This window comes from Equus caballus, chromosome 20 (assembly GCF_041296265.1).
Source record: "Equus caballus isolate H_3958 breed thoroughbred chromosome 20, TB-T2T, whole genome shotgun sequence".
In the NCBI taxonomy this organism is placed as follows: Eukaryota; Metazoa; Chordata; class Mammalia; order Perissodactyla; family Equidae; genus Equus; species Equus caballus.
In genome coordinates, this window is record NC_091703.1 from 20,534,623 (window position 1) to 20,550,536 (window position 15,914).

The following is a 15,914-nucleotide window of genomic DNA, read 5'->3' on the forward strand; positions in this document are numbered from 1 at the left end:
GAGACTAAAATTAGTGCTTTTCTACTAGGGAACCAGCTTTTCAGTGTGTATGTTTTGTTTTGCTTTGTTTTTCTTTAAACGATGACTAATCGATATCAGAGAGAAGTTTTTGAACTTGTAGCCTCTAATCTTTGAAGCAATTTGTATTCTTGTTTGCTAACAGTAGGTATTTTAAAAGATGAGTAGGGCCAGCCTGTGGTGTAGTGGTTAAGTTCGGTAGCCTGGGTTCACAGGTTCAGATCCCCGGAGCAGACCCACACCACTCATCAGCCATGCTGTGGCAGCGACCCACATATAAAATAGAGGAAGATTGGCATGGATGGTAGCTCAGGGCTAATCTTCCTCATGTTAAAAAAAAAAAAGAAAGAAAAGAGTAAGTAGACTAGAACAAAGAAAAGTGGACCAGTCACTCTTTAGTGCCCTTTAGCATAAGAGGTGATCTATATCATAATGTCATCTTACTGTCGTTAGTGGAACGTAGGCAAATTTATAACAGCAACATGTCCATTCTTCCAGAATAACTAATTTGATTTTTTCCCAATTTATGTTTTTGTTTCCACCAATTTTCTCCCTTCAGACTTGGCTTCAACCAACTCAGGACATAGTGATTGCTCGATTTCTATGGCAAACCTTTCTCCTCTGGCCTCCCCAGCCAACCTTTTACAGCAGACTGAGGACCAAATTCCTTCCAACCTAGAAGGACCATTTGTGAACTTACTGCCTCCCCTGCTCCAAGAAGACTATCTGCTCAGCCTTGGGGAAGAAGAAGGCATCAGCGATCTCTTTGATGCTTATGATTTGGAAAAGCTCCCACTGGTGGAAGACTTTATGTGTAGTTGATTATGCTTTGTGTGAACTCCCCTTATAAACCAATATTTTTTTATTATGGAACCAGAACATCTGTCATGCAGTGTTGTCCCTTCCTACCTTCTTCCTCCAAGATAGTATCATGAAGTAAACTACAAACTTCAGAACAAAGCTGACATTTTAATGAATTAAAAAAAAAAAATTGTCTAAACGCACAGTTGTGGGCTCCCTTGGGAAAGCCCTGCTTTGCCCCAGGCTCCAAAATCTCCTGGATGAGTCAGCAAGTGAGAAAATGTGCAATCAGGTGTCTCTCACCCGTCCTTTTCCTCCCTCCCTCCTGGATTGGCTTGCTGTGCCTGACGGATGGGCTGTAGAATGGGGTCTGGCCACCTGGCCCACTCGAAAACAGCAATCTTCCTTAATAGCATTTCAAGCCGTGCCTTCTCCGCAGAATGCATGTCTTTGGGGTCTGCTAATATGGAATGGAACTGCAGGAACTGTAAACTTGAAGTCATGCGAAAGTATGAAATGGATTTCTTCAGCTCTTCTTAGGAATATTTAAATTACTGTCATAATTCAGTTTAAGCTATGGACCGTGTGTCCCACTAGGGGGTCATGAGGACCTCCACAGCCTTTCGGATGAAGAACCTGTTTTGAAATATTTGTTGCAGATAAATAGAGATCTGCCACTCTAAGCTGTTGTGGATTTTCCTGTCTCCATAAACCACTTCCACTCCCCGTCCCCAACGTATTTGTAAGTTTAAAGTTGATTTGTAGCAAATGCCTACTTAGGATTTGTGGATTGTTTCAGACTTTTCATTTTTTTAGCCGCCATCGAAGCATTCCTGTGGCACCCATCACCATTTCAATTTAATTGTTTACTTTGAAGCCATTTTTGCTAGTTCAAATTATTTAAGCAGAGGTAGAGAACCTCTACTGATCAGACCATCTAAACGTGTGTGATCTAAGGTGAACAGCCTCTGCAAGAAGCATTGCCCCATCTTGCTTCCTTTCCTGGCAGGGGGAGCTTGGAGCGAGTCGATTCTGAAGCTCGCTGACATGGGTGGCCCATTTGAAATAGAACCAGGTCAGATGACATAGCAGTCCCAAGGAGCAGCAGGCGTGGATCCCTCCGTCCTTGGGCTTCCGGCCCCCGTGACCGGGGAAAGGGCTCTCTTACACTGCACTCAGGGAGACCACTTCTCAGGATGGGGTCAGATGGAGAGGCCTCTAGAGAGAAAGACATCCCCGTTGTTGTGTGAGTGGCATTCACTTAAGCTGGTGAGAACGGGAGCTCCCACTGTGTTGGGGGCTGCCATAGCAGAACCGTTCCCCTTGCTCTGTGAACGAGTAATTTGGACCAAGGGTAGTTGAGATTCAGACAGTGAAGCGATAGAATGCCAGGCATCTCCTGTTTTACTCTTCAGGAAGGGTGTCCCAAGTTAGAGGCTTCGTGTCAGCTGCAAATCCTACCAGTTATGTCCAAGAATGGCCTTCCCATTGGCCAGGGGAGAGGGTCATCTCCCGCTGGGAATGTGGCATAGTACCTCAAATCCATTCCTTGGATGCTAAAGACTGCGGGAATGAGGGAGTCATAGAAAAAAACAAACCTCAAAACGAACAGTTAAATTGAAATGCTACGTGCCTGACACAGTGGTGGGCACATAGTAGGCACTCGATTCGTGTGTTTAATTGAATTGAAAATATCCCTTAGGAAAAATACAAAAGAAAACGAAAAACCACAGAAGCCCCAGCCAGTTTACTCTAGGTAGATTTCCACAATATGCAAAGTGGTGGTGGGGTCAAAACAAATGACACCAGCACTTTAAACTCTTTATGTAGGTATGCATGGGTGTATGTTTGGGAAGAAAAACAAAGGTGCAGATTATCCTCCTTTTTCTTCTTCGGCCTCCAACCCCAGCCTCCTCCCCTCACACACACTGGACTTGGTACAAAATATCCGTGTGGTCCAAGATGAAGCATTGGGGCGGGGGAGGGATGGGGAGCTTTGTGTCAAGTGCCTACTGGAAATGCACTGTGGGGTTTTTTCCTGTATGGGAAACCATTTTTGCCAAGCTTTTCCCCATTTCCCATATTTATCTCATCTGGTTAGCTGCCTCTGCTTCCAGCTTTGTGTAATTCTCTGCCAGCTGCACAAAGCTGATTTTTTCCAAAGTCTCAAGACTGAGCTCACCTGGCTAGGTTGTTGTGTGTTTTGTTGAATTTCTCGTTAAACCTTTACGTAATGTAATGCCGTATTTATTGTTTTAAAAATGAAAGGAATACTAATAAGTCTTAAAAGTTCCTTCATGCATAACATTTTTTCCAGTTAATGGGCTTAACTGGCGTACATTAATTAGATGTCCATACTGTATTCTGTTTGCATTAGTCATTTTCTTTTTGACATAGTATCTGGCACACAAAGTGGGTTAGTACTACAGTATTTGTGTTACTTTAAGTACTAAGTATGCAGGTTTCCTGGTACCATTGAGTTGCTGCTATTAAAGCTCACACATGAAATGGCTAAAAGTTACAAGTGTGCGAATTATGACTGCGTGAGCCTTAGAAAATAAAATGTATAAAGGGCAACACATGAGCTGTCAAACAGTGTTAGGTGTGTGTTTATATGTACAGATTTGTGCATAGCGATCTTTTTATTTAAGTTGATATGTAGTCTACTCACGTTTTCATTATCTAGCAATTTTGTACAAAGATAGCAATTAATTTGTAAACACTGCCAGAATATTTTCTAGCTGGTTTGTAATTTTTTAAGAGTGTTATTTTGTTTTTGTTTTCTGTTGTGGTTCTTGTTTTCATTTTTGTTGTTAAGTGTAGATCTGTAAATAAAATTGCAGTATTTAAAGCTTTAGCTTTCAGGAAAAAGAAAGTTAAGAACTCAGTGTGTGCATGACAACTCGTGTGTATGAGAGGAAGGATTTGAAGGAAGATGTCTTGCAGAGTGAGTCAGGTGGCAATTATCAGATTGTGGGAATTTCTTTTCCTATGGGGTACGTGATTTTGTCAAAAGGAAGTATTTCTCCCGAAATTGGGAGTAGGCAAACTACTAATCAGTTTAGCTTTGTGTTGTATGCTAGTTCAAAAAAAAGAAAATATGTAATATAATGTAAAAAAAAAAAAGCTTTTATGATGGATTTTGTAAATAGATTTGTTACAGGGTAACCTGTTCCCTAGCTGTGATCTTACCACTTCAAATGGGTGTAATTTGAATAAATTTTGTATGGTAAAGGATCAATAAAATCATTTTTTTTAAGAGTTCAGACTTGTGGATGGGTTTTCTTACTATTGTCTTATGCTCCTATATTAATTTCATTTTTAAAGACACTGCTTATGCTAAGCAAAATAAGTCAGACAGAGAAAATCAAATACCATATGATCTCACTCATAAGTGGGAGATAGAAACAACAACAAACAAACACACAGAGACAGAGATTAGATTGGGGTTACCGAGGGGAAAGGGGAAGGGAGGAGGGCAAAAGGGGTGACAGGGCACATGTGTACCGTGACGGATCGTAATTAGTCTTTGGGTGGTGAACATAATATAGTCCACGGAAAGAGAAATATAATGATGTACAACTGAAATTTATATGTTATAAAACGATGTTACCTCAATAAAAAAGAAAGCGACTTAAATAAGTGGATAAAAATAAAGACATGCTTTAACGAGCTAAGGGGGAAGTTGAACAAAAGCTCCAAATATCCTATGCCTTACCATTTATTTGGGACTTGAGGAACATTGAGCAAATGTTCGTTGAGTGCCTGTGGTGTGCTCACCACTCTGGGAAGCAAAAGAACTTACCGCATCTCTGACAACCTGCAGAAACCCCTCACGGGGGTTGAAGAAAGACTGTTACACTGAGAAAGTGACAAGCTAAGTTTTATCCTCATAAAGAGTATGAAGCCAATAAATTTTATCTCTCAAAATTGGTCACTACCTCCCTTGTTCTAGATTCTGTATTTCTTATAATGCCACCTATGAGCAGATTAGAATTTTTTTGACTGCAGTGTCACACTCTTAACTCTGAGTTCATGATCTAAAAACTTCAAAATGTATGTTGTACACACACACACAACCAACACACAAGAGTAAAAAGCACAAAAAAGAAACATTCCCTGGCCCCCCAGGCTCTTCACTCCAGAGAGGTAACCACTGTTGTCACTTTTCTTATCTGTCCTTCCAGTCCCGTTGTTTTCTAGGCACGTATAAACGTGTATGCGTATGCATATGTATTTTAACAGAAATCATGCCTAGTATGTGCTGATCTTTGGCTTTTTTTTCACTAAGTGCATCTTGGACATCTTTCCATGCATGTACTATGTACTCATAGGCCATGCTCACTCTCTTCAAAGCCTGCATAGCATCCCAGTGGTTAAAAATTTATTTAATTATTCACCTAGAAATTTCTTGAGATATTTTTGTTTGTTTTGTTATAAAACACAATAAACAGTCATGCACTGCATAATGACATTTCAGTCAACAGCATAATGCATATATGACGGTGATCCCATAGGATTAGTACCATATAGCCTAGGTGTGTCTTAGGCTATACCATCTAGGTTTCTATGAGTACACTCTAGGATGTCCACACGATGATGAATTCACCTAACGACCTATTTCTCGGAATCTGTCCCCAACATTAGTGACACATGACTGTGTAAGTTTTCTTGAATACTTATATTATGCCAGGTACTATTTTTTTTTAATGTGTTAAAGTACACGTAACATAAAATTTATCATTAGTGGCATTCAATACATTCACAGTGTTGTGCAAAGGTCAGCACCACCTAGTTCCAGAACATTTTCATCATCCCAAAAAGAAATCCCATACCCATTAAGCAGTTATTCCCTATCCCCCACTACTCCTAGCCCCTGGCAACCACTAACCTCCTTTCTGTCCCTATGGATTTGGCTATTCTGGATATCTCCTATAAACGGAATCATACAATATAGGACATTTTGTGTCTGCCTTTTTTCACTTAGCATAATGTCCTCAAGGTACATCCACATTGTGGCATATATTAATACTTCACTCTTTTTTATGCCTGAATAATATTCCATTGTGTAGATATACCACCTTCTGTTTCTCCATTCATCGGTTGGTAGACATTTGGTTTGTTTCCACCTTTTGCCTATTGGAATGCCAGGTACTATTTTAAGTTTTTTACATGAGTGCCCTATGTTTTTTTCAAAGCGTACATCACTAGCTAATATATATGCTGTCTCACTGCCCTTCTAGAATGTAAGCTCAGTGAGAAGAAGTACTTTGTATTGTTCACTGTTTTGTCCCCAGTTCCTAGAATAGTGCCTGGCACATAATAAACTAATACATATTTGAACAAATTTTTCCTGTTTCACAGTTGAGGAGTCTGAGGTTTAAGAACGGTTAAAAAAAAAAAGAGTCCAAAGGCAACACAGTGAGATAATGAGCTCAAAGGCTCTTTCACCGTGCTCTCATCTGCTTCATTTTGTACCTTGTACTGGACTTTTTTTTTTTTTCCACATTTTTGCATTTCCTCGTTAGTTCTGCCTAGAGTCCTGTTTACCCAGAGTTTGGGCATCTGATTACTGTCATCCAACATAGCTGCTCTCCTATCTAGGGATCTGCACGTTTGCTCAGCAGGTATTCTATAGTCAAGCCAGTGATCAAAGCTGAACAAAATGACACAAAGATGTATTCCTTCTTCCAGGTCGACTACTGAAGGTGGGGGATGGTGGACGCTAGCAAATAAAACAAGACTTACCTGTATACAAAAGCAGTTGAAAAATGTAGACAAGATAAATTTGAATCAATCACATAGGGCTGCATCTTTTAAAAAGGTGAATATATGACTAGGGTGCATAGATGTTTTATAATTCAGAAACTTACCTGAGTGTTGTCTTAGAAATAGGCTCATTCTTCCCTGCGGAGAATTTAGAAATCAGTCTCAGCCATGTTAAGAGATAGAAAATGAAACCATTATAGAAAAGTTAATTGTGTTCACCCATTCAATGCCCATTAAGAGAAATAGTTGTTCATTTACTCATTCAGTCACTCTGAATAAGCCTAAAGTGATTACTATGTGCCAGGCACTGTTCTGGATGCTGCAATCCAAACAGAAAAAGGCATATTCCTGTCAGCAAGAGGAAGCTTGCAGTCTAGTCAGGGGAGAAACAAGCTTTAGCTAAGAGAAGTAAATACTGAGGGCCAGATCTTGAAAACCTGACTTTTCTTTCTGAAGCCATCCTTGGAAGACTTGGAAGGACAGATGGTAAGAGGCAGAAATGGAAATGAAGGGATGGTGTAGCCTTGCTACTGGAGAGCTGTAGAGAGCAGGAGACATTCTGATCTGGGGTGGTTTAGGGACCTGTGCCTCTGGATGCAGGAGTGCTTGCAGAAGATTGCCCGGGTAGGCACAATTCAAACGTGAATAAACCAACAGGTTCATTTTCTAGGATCTAGGGAGCCGGGGAGCCTGAATCTGGATCTAGACTACAACCCTGATATCATGAAGGAAAATGACACGATTACGTGGTAGGTCATGCTTTGGGATATTACTGAGAATTCCTGCACTGGCTGCTTAGAATTAATCAGCCAGGAGTCAATCAGAAGTTAAAAGAAGCAATATTCATAGCAGGAAGTTGCGGTGATCCATAGAATGCAAAGAACAAGTTTTTCATTGTGCCCTTAAATCTGAGACTTGCAGACTGAAAGGCAAACAGAATCATTTATTAAAAATATTCTGAAATGTTTATAACACTAGAAACTACTCTTAGGCTTTTTGTGTATGTGACGAGTACTATCAAAAAGTTCTGGAATTCCTTATGCAAGAGCGTCTGGGAAGTGCTGTGGGAAACAAAATGGATGAAATCCCCTGTTGTCAGGGATGTGTCCCAGGAACAACGCTGGAAACTCCAGCGTTGTTTCTGTTGGGATGTTTTAGGACTTGGGTATTTACCATATAACAGAACAGGTAGAGTTATTTCCTAGGGGAAATAGAGGATGTATGTATTTTCTCTTTCCTGCATTAATTTTAGTGGCTGACTGCACACGAGTCAGGAACACAAAAACGTGGGAATTAAAACCCAGGGAATTAGGGTAAACAAACAAACCAAAAATGTTAATCAAGGCCTCGTTTTTCAACTCAGACAACGCTTTGTCAACTGGTAATGAGGATAGAGTCACAGAATTTGAGTTGGAAGGCAACCACACATCCAACAAGGAGCTGGTTACATCATGTGACAATTCAGTGATCAATTTTTTTTTAGCTCAAGAAAACAGTCTCCAGAATCCTAGTCTAATGCTCTTTCTTCTATATCCATAAGGTCTCCTAGTTCCCTTACTCAGACATGTGCATCAGAAACCCGCCTCTTCCCGGTTTTAGCCCTTTAACCATAGCCTGGCTGTCATGGGTAATTCATCATTTTGAATTAACATAAGCTTCTTGAAGATCCCTGTCCATATTGTCCATTAGCACTGTAATTCCTTCTACTCTTCCACATCACGTTTCATGGGCGCATGCAATCATTATCCTCTGTGCCTCTATGCCTATGTGCACAATAACAAATTGAGAGAGATGGAAACCATTGGAAGTATAAATCTGGAGGACTTCTCCGTGATTCTTCTGTCCTCTGTCTTTGGTAAAAACGGATTTGCTCTATTTAAATAGAGGAAGAATCAAATTGGCAGCAGCTTCTAAATAGGATGTTCCACTTCCCCTTTGAAAGGCACAGACTTCTCTTCCTGTACAAACCTCTTTCAGCTTCCAAAGCCTTTAAGACTGTTTTTCTGCATAACCAAAGTTGGGGCATTTGCCTTAGCTGCAGGCTAAATTATCCTGAGTATCTCATCCTGAATAGTCTTTAGCATTCTACCTAGCTTTACAGTTTACAAAGTATTTTCATGTTCTTCGTCTCTTCATCTAAAGCCATTTGTAACTGATGACAACAGCTACAGAAGTAACTAATCAATCTAAAAAATGACAGAAAAATATGTGGGCAATGATGTAAACAGAGGAAGAAAAGCATTTAGCTTTAAGCCATACCATGGAGAGCCAAGGAACAAGAAAGGACACTGCAATTCCACAGAATAGACCTGAAATAATGACATCAGTGAATAAAAATTAAACCATGTCAACAAAGAGAGCATGTTTAAATGGGTTAAGGATGGAAATGGAGGTCATGTGTCCTTAGAAATGGGAAGAGACAGAATGAGACCCAAGGTGCTTAAAAAGAGCCCCAAGCTAAGTTTTGTCCTTGCCAAGAAACCAGATAACAGGTGTTCCTTTAGTCAAAGAAAAGGTACCATCACCATTTACTCAGAGTTTGTGTATCTATTAACGGAATAAAGTGGGTGATAAAGACAAGGAAAGGTATAGGGATGTATAACAAAGGAAAGGAGAAGGTAGAAAGTGTAGAAAAGAAATAATTCCCTTACCTAGCCCTGGGAAGTGGATAAACCAGCAAGTGGGTGCCAAAATTAGTTGTAAGTGCAGAAGAAAGAATTGGATAGGACCGCTACTCCAGCAATATGGAGGACTAGGTAGCCAGGACATCTTCTTGTTACAAAACATCTAGATTGCACACATAAAAAATAATTTTATCATGTTGCTGAGATTACAGGAAATTCCCAAGGGCCAGAATAATAAAAAAGAAAACTGAGCTGAAAAGAAAGATTGAGGAGCATGCAGATGGGAAAGATAGATATACCTAAGGACAGCTGTCAATTTTGTTGCCAATATTGTAGCTAGAGTTAAGAAAACAAGTCTTGGGCCAACAGGGAAAGATTGAAGTACTGAATTTAAGACTCCTAGATTAAGCCAAAGAAATTGCAAGAAGGCTCTAGTGCTCCAGATCGCACTCCTCTCTCTGGCTTTCAGCAGAGCAAAATGCTCTCCAGACAAGGCATCCTTTAACAGAGGACCACAGACTAGATCTACCAAATATGAGCTCACAATCAAAGAGCATCAAGTACATACAGAAACAACCAGCATTAGGAGCAGAAGCAACAAACATCATATTTAGACCTCAAAGGGTTCAAATAGTGGAATTATCAGATACAGAATATAAAATGAATATGTATAAGTGCTTAAAGGAGTAAAAGATGGTATCAGAAAAATGAGCGAGTGACAAAAAGAATAAAATAAAATGTTAGAAGTTAAAAATATAATTGTTGAAGAAAAAAGATGACTAAATCAGCAGATTAGATAACAGCTAAAGATATCATAATAAACTGGAAAGTACATCTGACAAAATTATCCAGAATGTAGCACAGAAAGAAAAGGAAATCGAAAATATAAAGAAATATTAAGAGATAGGGAACATGGATTGGAAATTTCTTTTCTGTAAAGAGCCAGATAATAAATATTTTAGGCATTGTGGGCCTTAAGATCTCTGTCAAAACTACTCAAATTGCCCCTGTAGCACAAAAGCAATCATAAGGAGTATGTAAATAAACAAGCCATGGCTGTGTTCCCATAAAGCTTAATTCTGGCTTCTAAAATTTGACATTCATGTAATTTTCACTAGTCATGCAATAACATTCCTCTTTTGATTTTTTTCAACAATTTTTAAGAAGCAAAAATTGATTTTAGCTCATGGTTGTACAAAAAGAGGTGCTGGGTGATTTCTGACCCAGCATGTAAAGAGTATGGAAGTTGACACTGCTGTCCTCACAAGAAAAAAACAGCTGAACAATGTGAAAATCAACACCTCTCCTTAGATGCATCAGAGAATTGAGGTCCTGGATAATCCACTACTCTGAAAACTGGAGAGACAGGTGAACATAGGAAATCATAGCTCACCTGCTGGAGCGGAAATGGCCACTGGAACTAGCAACTGGGATGAAAACCTAAAAGGTAATTGACTAATTGTTGGGGCCTGAGTGTGGACTAGCTCGAGAGTCAAGTATCCTGAGGACCCAGCCTTAGAAGGAACCCTCGGACTTTCATGAGTTTTTCCTTCAGGAGCCCCCCAGGTTCTCAGCATGAATATCTGAGAAATTTCCTTCGCGCTTCTGGCAGGGGGAGGCGAAAATAGCTACTTTGAAATATGCCCAAAGCATTTTGTTCTCCTTGACAAAGTCTTGCCCTCAAGGAAAACTATTTTACCAGAGTCTAACCAATGTGGATTTTGACTGAACCTAAGTGATGTAGGGGAAAGGAAATGCCCAATTCCAGCCACTTCTAGCATTCCTGTCCCATCTAAGAGGCAGGAAAAAACCCTGAGACTTTTGTGAAGGTCACATCTCAGAGGCATTAAAATACTGAGATCTAATCACAGGATTGTGGAATGCTTTCCCTCTCCCACACCTCACCACCACATCAATAGGACTGTGTATAATAATAGTGGACTACAATGGAAAGACCTGCAAGCCTCAGACTCTGTTTAAAAAGGGAGTCTCAAGGAAAACTCAAAGACAGCAGGAAAGAAAAAAACAAAGAGAAAATTTTAGCCACTGACACCACATTTACAGCAAACTATACACACAGCCTAACTCCTAGCCAGATAAACATAAAACCTCACACTAAAGGCCTATCAACATCAATTCTTTTTATCTGATACACAATGTTGGACACAACCAACTTACAACTTCTCTGGGAATAATTACCCTTGAGAGAGAACTAAAAACTGGATAAAAAGAACCCCCACAACAAGGGACAGTCCTGACTGAGGTGGAAGAGGCAAAAATTTCTCTCTGGAGAGAAAAAAAGCCACCTTTGCAAGCTGCAGCTCTTAACGGCCAGCTGGGAGTAATCCTAAGGTTTGCAGCCTTCTCTGGAGGAGTGGGAGACCTGAGCGGTGGAGTATTATTGCTATAAGCATCCTTTGGACTCAGAACAAACAAGACGAGTCTCATAATATCTGGTGTCACTGGTTACTAACAATAATGGGGAATACCTCCAGAAAAGCTGTCAGACATAAGGGGGAAAAAGCTGGCTCGTAAAGGGCCCATGCACAAATTCTCCTGTTTCAGAAAGCAACCTAAAATCACCAGAAAGAAAGGTAAACAGTCCTTTGGTGAAAACAGACTCACCTGATAGGCTCTGGGTGCATCTTGGTGAGAGGTGAGACCTCTCCAAGGACTGAGACCTTGGCAGCAGCCATTATTGTGACCTAGTACAGGCATGCTGACATAGACACTGGCAGATGCCATTGGAGTTCTTTCCCTGCCTGTTAGCCTAGGGTCTGCCCCACCCACTAGAGCACCAATTTAATCCAGCTCAGCCAGGTAGGGCAGCCTGTGCTAGGGAATGGCCCCATCCAACAGCAAGCCCTCAGGCAACTTGTGGACCTGCATAGGCTGGGTGCCTGGACCCTCTGCAAAGGATGAGCCAGAGGTAACTCTAGACTTTGGCCAAGACTACAGAGGGTGAAAAATTCCAAAATAAGTTATGAGCACTTCTCTGTAAAAAGAGATTTGTGTTTCAGAAAATAAAGTGCAGAGCCCCAGGTCAGAGTAAGTTGCCTTCATAATCACAAGGTAAGCTCAGTCTCTTGCTCTCTCTTTGTACATTCATAAATATACATATCTTATCTTTCTACCTTGACAAATACTCCTTCATAACAAGCTTTTTTTTTTTGGTGAGGAAGATTGACCCTGAGCTAACATCTGTGCCAATCTTCCTCTACTTTGTATGCAAGACACTGTTACTGCATGGTTTGATGAGAAGTTTGTAGGTCTATGCTTGGGATTTGAACCAGCAAACCCCAGGCTACAGAAGCAGAGCACACGAACTTAACCACTATGCCACCAGGCTGGCCCCCATAACAAAATTTTTTAAGCATGCAAAGCCATGGTTTTGCAAAATATTAATGAGGTCTGATTTTAATTAGTATTGTACCTGTCTGGATATTCTGTTGATGGTGCAATCATGTTTAGATGTGCAAAAAAAAAAATCTGTAATTCATAAATCATTATATTTATTCCTTAACATTTATTTTTCTTGCTCATTTTAGTGAAATCACTAACTATATTATTATAATCAAGATTTTCACGTAATTTTTGTTCCATTGATAATAATTATCTAAGGGATTAGGAATAAAATGTGATTCTATTTAAAATGTACAAAATTTAATTCTTTTTGTCGAAATGCATGTTAAAGTAAATGTGAAAATGTTTTTTATGTTTTCAATATTTTCTTCTAAATTATTTAAAATTAAATGACAAACTACAAATACAAGTTAATGAACAATGAACTTTTGAATCAAATTACTTTTAATGCCAAAATTTAAATTTAATTTTTAAAAGTTTTATTTAAATGTTGTTAATTTTTAAGTAAAATACACTAAAAACTAGTCACAAATTTAGTCTTCATTGTCAATCTAGTTGCCAATAAAAAGAATCAGCATCACGTTGCATGTCTATTATCTCAACACATATAGACAAATTTCAGAGTAATATGAATTATTTAACATTGCAAAATTTTATTCAGTTATCATGTACAATTGTTTCAAATGTTGGGCTAAGTCAAGAGAAACTCCAGATCCCAAAGGCAAGGAAGAAAGTGGATGCTCAGCCCTCTTCAAGAATAATCCTTCATTACACAAAAAACTATTGCATTGATCTTGAGAGGAAGGTTTTATCACAGTAATTAATTTGTATTTTCTCTTTCTTCACTGTTTCTGCCTCTCAAATCCTCCCTGTTGAAACAATACTCATTTCTGAAATCGGTCGGGCACAACTCACAAACTTTCAAGGCATTTGGGCAGGGTTATCTTTCTCTGCTTCAAGGTCATGGACATGAGATGAGGAAACGTATTTCTCTGGGGCTTGAACAGTGTTAGCACAGGAGCAGATATTTAGGGATGCAGATCTTGCTGTGCCAGGACTGAGTGCCTATCCAAAGTGGAAAAGGCACCTATGTCTTCTTAAGTAATTTTTGTGTGTGTGTGGCAGAGTATTTTATGTCCCGGTCTCAGAGTGTGAATGTCCTTACTCTTCACCTTGCTGCCTGATCCAACTCTTACCTGCAATCATCAGAAATAGTCTTCTGTGACCAAAACTTGAACCCATTGCTAGGTGACCAGAGAGTCTCATTTGAGCATGGAAATAATCTGTTTAATCTAGACCCACACAGCAAATATTGACAAGAAGGGAAAAAATAAAACAAAGCCAAACATCTAAGGAAAATCAATACTATGAAAGAAAGGTACCAAATGCAAGAAATAAGAGAATTAGCACCTGGTTACACTGTGTTAATAAGAGGAGAGGCAGGCAATAGCCAGATCCTGGCTGTTGGTCATGCTAAGAAGAATGGACTTTATATAGCTGTCAGAGGGCCAGTGAAAGGTCTCACCAGGGAATGGCTTTATCATATTTGTGTTGTACACAGGTCACTGGCTGCAGTGTGAAAAACAGTTTTGAGGGGAACAAGATTAGAGGCAGGAAATAATTTAGGAATCTATTTACTAGTCCAGATGGAAGTTGCTGGAGGCCTGAACCAAGGCAGTGGGAGTAGGGATAAAGAAAATAGTCTGAAAGTACTTAGTGAATACAATCATTAGAACATGATTGATTGGATGTAAAGAATGAGCATAAATTCAGTCAAGGATAATATTTAGGTTTCTGGTATTTTGACTGCCTGGATCATTGTGTTTCTGATTTTTGAAAATGGGAGGAGAAGCAGATTTGGTTAAAATTAAAATTTAAAAATGATAGTCATAAAAATAAAAGCAAATAATAATGATGGATGATATTTATTGAGTTTCTACTATGGGCTATCTATGATTCCATTTTATTCTCTAAGATATCTACATCTATTATTTCAGTTAATGCTATAAACATTGTGAAAGATGGATACTATTAATTAGTCCCTTTTGAGAGATGAGGAAACTGAAGCGTAGCAAGATGAAGTAAGTTGCCAAAACTCACAGACAATACCCCTAATAAACAATGTTATCGTTATTGCAGCAAATAGTATATTAGGGTTGTTTCTTACAATGTCTGCTTTCATCTATTGCTGCATAACAAAATACCAAAACTTCTTGGCTTAAAACAACAATAAACATTTATGATCTCATACAGTTTCTGTGAATCAGGAACTCAAGAGCAGCTTGGTTAGATGGTTCTGGCTTGGGGTTTCTCATGAGGTTGCAATCAAGGTGTCAGCCAGGGCTGTAGTCATCTGAAGACTTGACTGGGACTGGAGGAGTCACTTCAAGTTGGCTCACTCTCATGGTTGGCACATTGGTGTTGGCTGTTGGCAGGAGGTCTCAGCTCCTTCTTATATGAACCTCTTCATAGGGCTGCTTGAGTGTCCTCACGACATGGCTGCTGACTTCCCTAGAGCAAATGATCCAAGAAAGAAAAAGACAGAAGCTACAATGTCTTTTATGTCCTAATCTGAGAAATCACACATTGTCATTTCCTCAGTATCCTACTGGTCATAGAGGTCAGCTGGATTCAGTGTGGAAGGGGAATATACAAAGGTGGACATCATTGGGGTCATCTTGGATGACCTCATATCTGAGGTTTGCCACGTATCCTTTAATCTGATCTTGTGGCATTAATTCATAGTACCTTTCAACAGTGCAGTCTAGCTCTCAGCTCATCTGACTTAACGCACAGATAGATTTTTAGAGATAAGCACGCACTCTATACCCTCAGGGCAATCCTTTACTAATATTGTATCTGTCAACCAAGCTTTAGTTAATGTTGAGCATCAGGAAACATGACATTGTAATCTCTGACAAGTTCCTTGAGGCCAATAAACCTCTCTTGGTGGTTAACGGTATAGCTGATCTCTGCCTACTGCTAAACCTCATCTCTGGCTGCTGTCTCCCCATTCATTCATTCCAGTTTCACTGGCCCTTTCTCCTATGTTGTAGCCTTTGAATTTGCAGTTCCCTCTGCCTGGAATGCTTTCTCTTGCTTCCTCACACTCTCCCTCTCTCATGGCTTCTTCTTATCCTAGGCTTCAGCTTACATGTCACTACGTCAGAGAGAACTTCCCTGGTCATGCAGGACTCAAATGGAGCAATGGTTTCTCATAATTGGGGGCCCTGAACTATGTCCTGCTATGAAGGAGGTGAACAGGAATCTGTCCTGCCTGAGGAAAGCAGCTCCATTAGCACCCGCACAGGGAAGAAAAGGCATCATTTGTTGTTAATG

The 15,914-nt window shown here is 39.7% G+C and overlaps 1 protein-coding gene across 4 annotated transcripts in view; it reads left to right on the forward strand.

Annotated features, from left to right (window-relative positions):
• E2F3 (E2F transcription factor 3) overlaps positions 1 to 4,085 on the forward strand; it is a 74,309-nt gene extending 70,224 nt beyond the window's left edge. For all 4 annotated transcript variants that reach the window (XM_023624509.2, XM_023624507.2, XM_070244141.1 and 1 more), the window contains exon 7: positions 578 to 4,085. In XM_023624509.2, the coding sequence (XP_023480277.1) occupies positions 578 to 840 (263 nt within the window). In that variant the 3' untranslated portion in view covers positions 841 to 4,085. The remainder of the gene's footprint in view (positions 1 to 577) is intronic.
• The last annotated feature ends 11,829 nt before the right edge of the window (positions 4,086 to 15,914 follow it).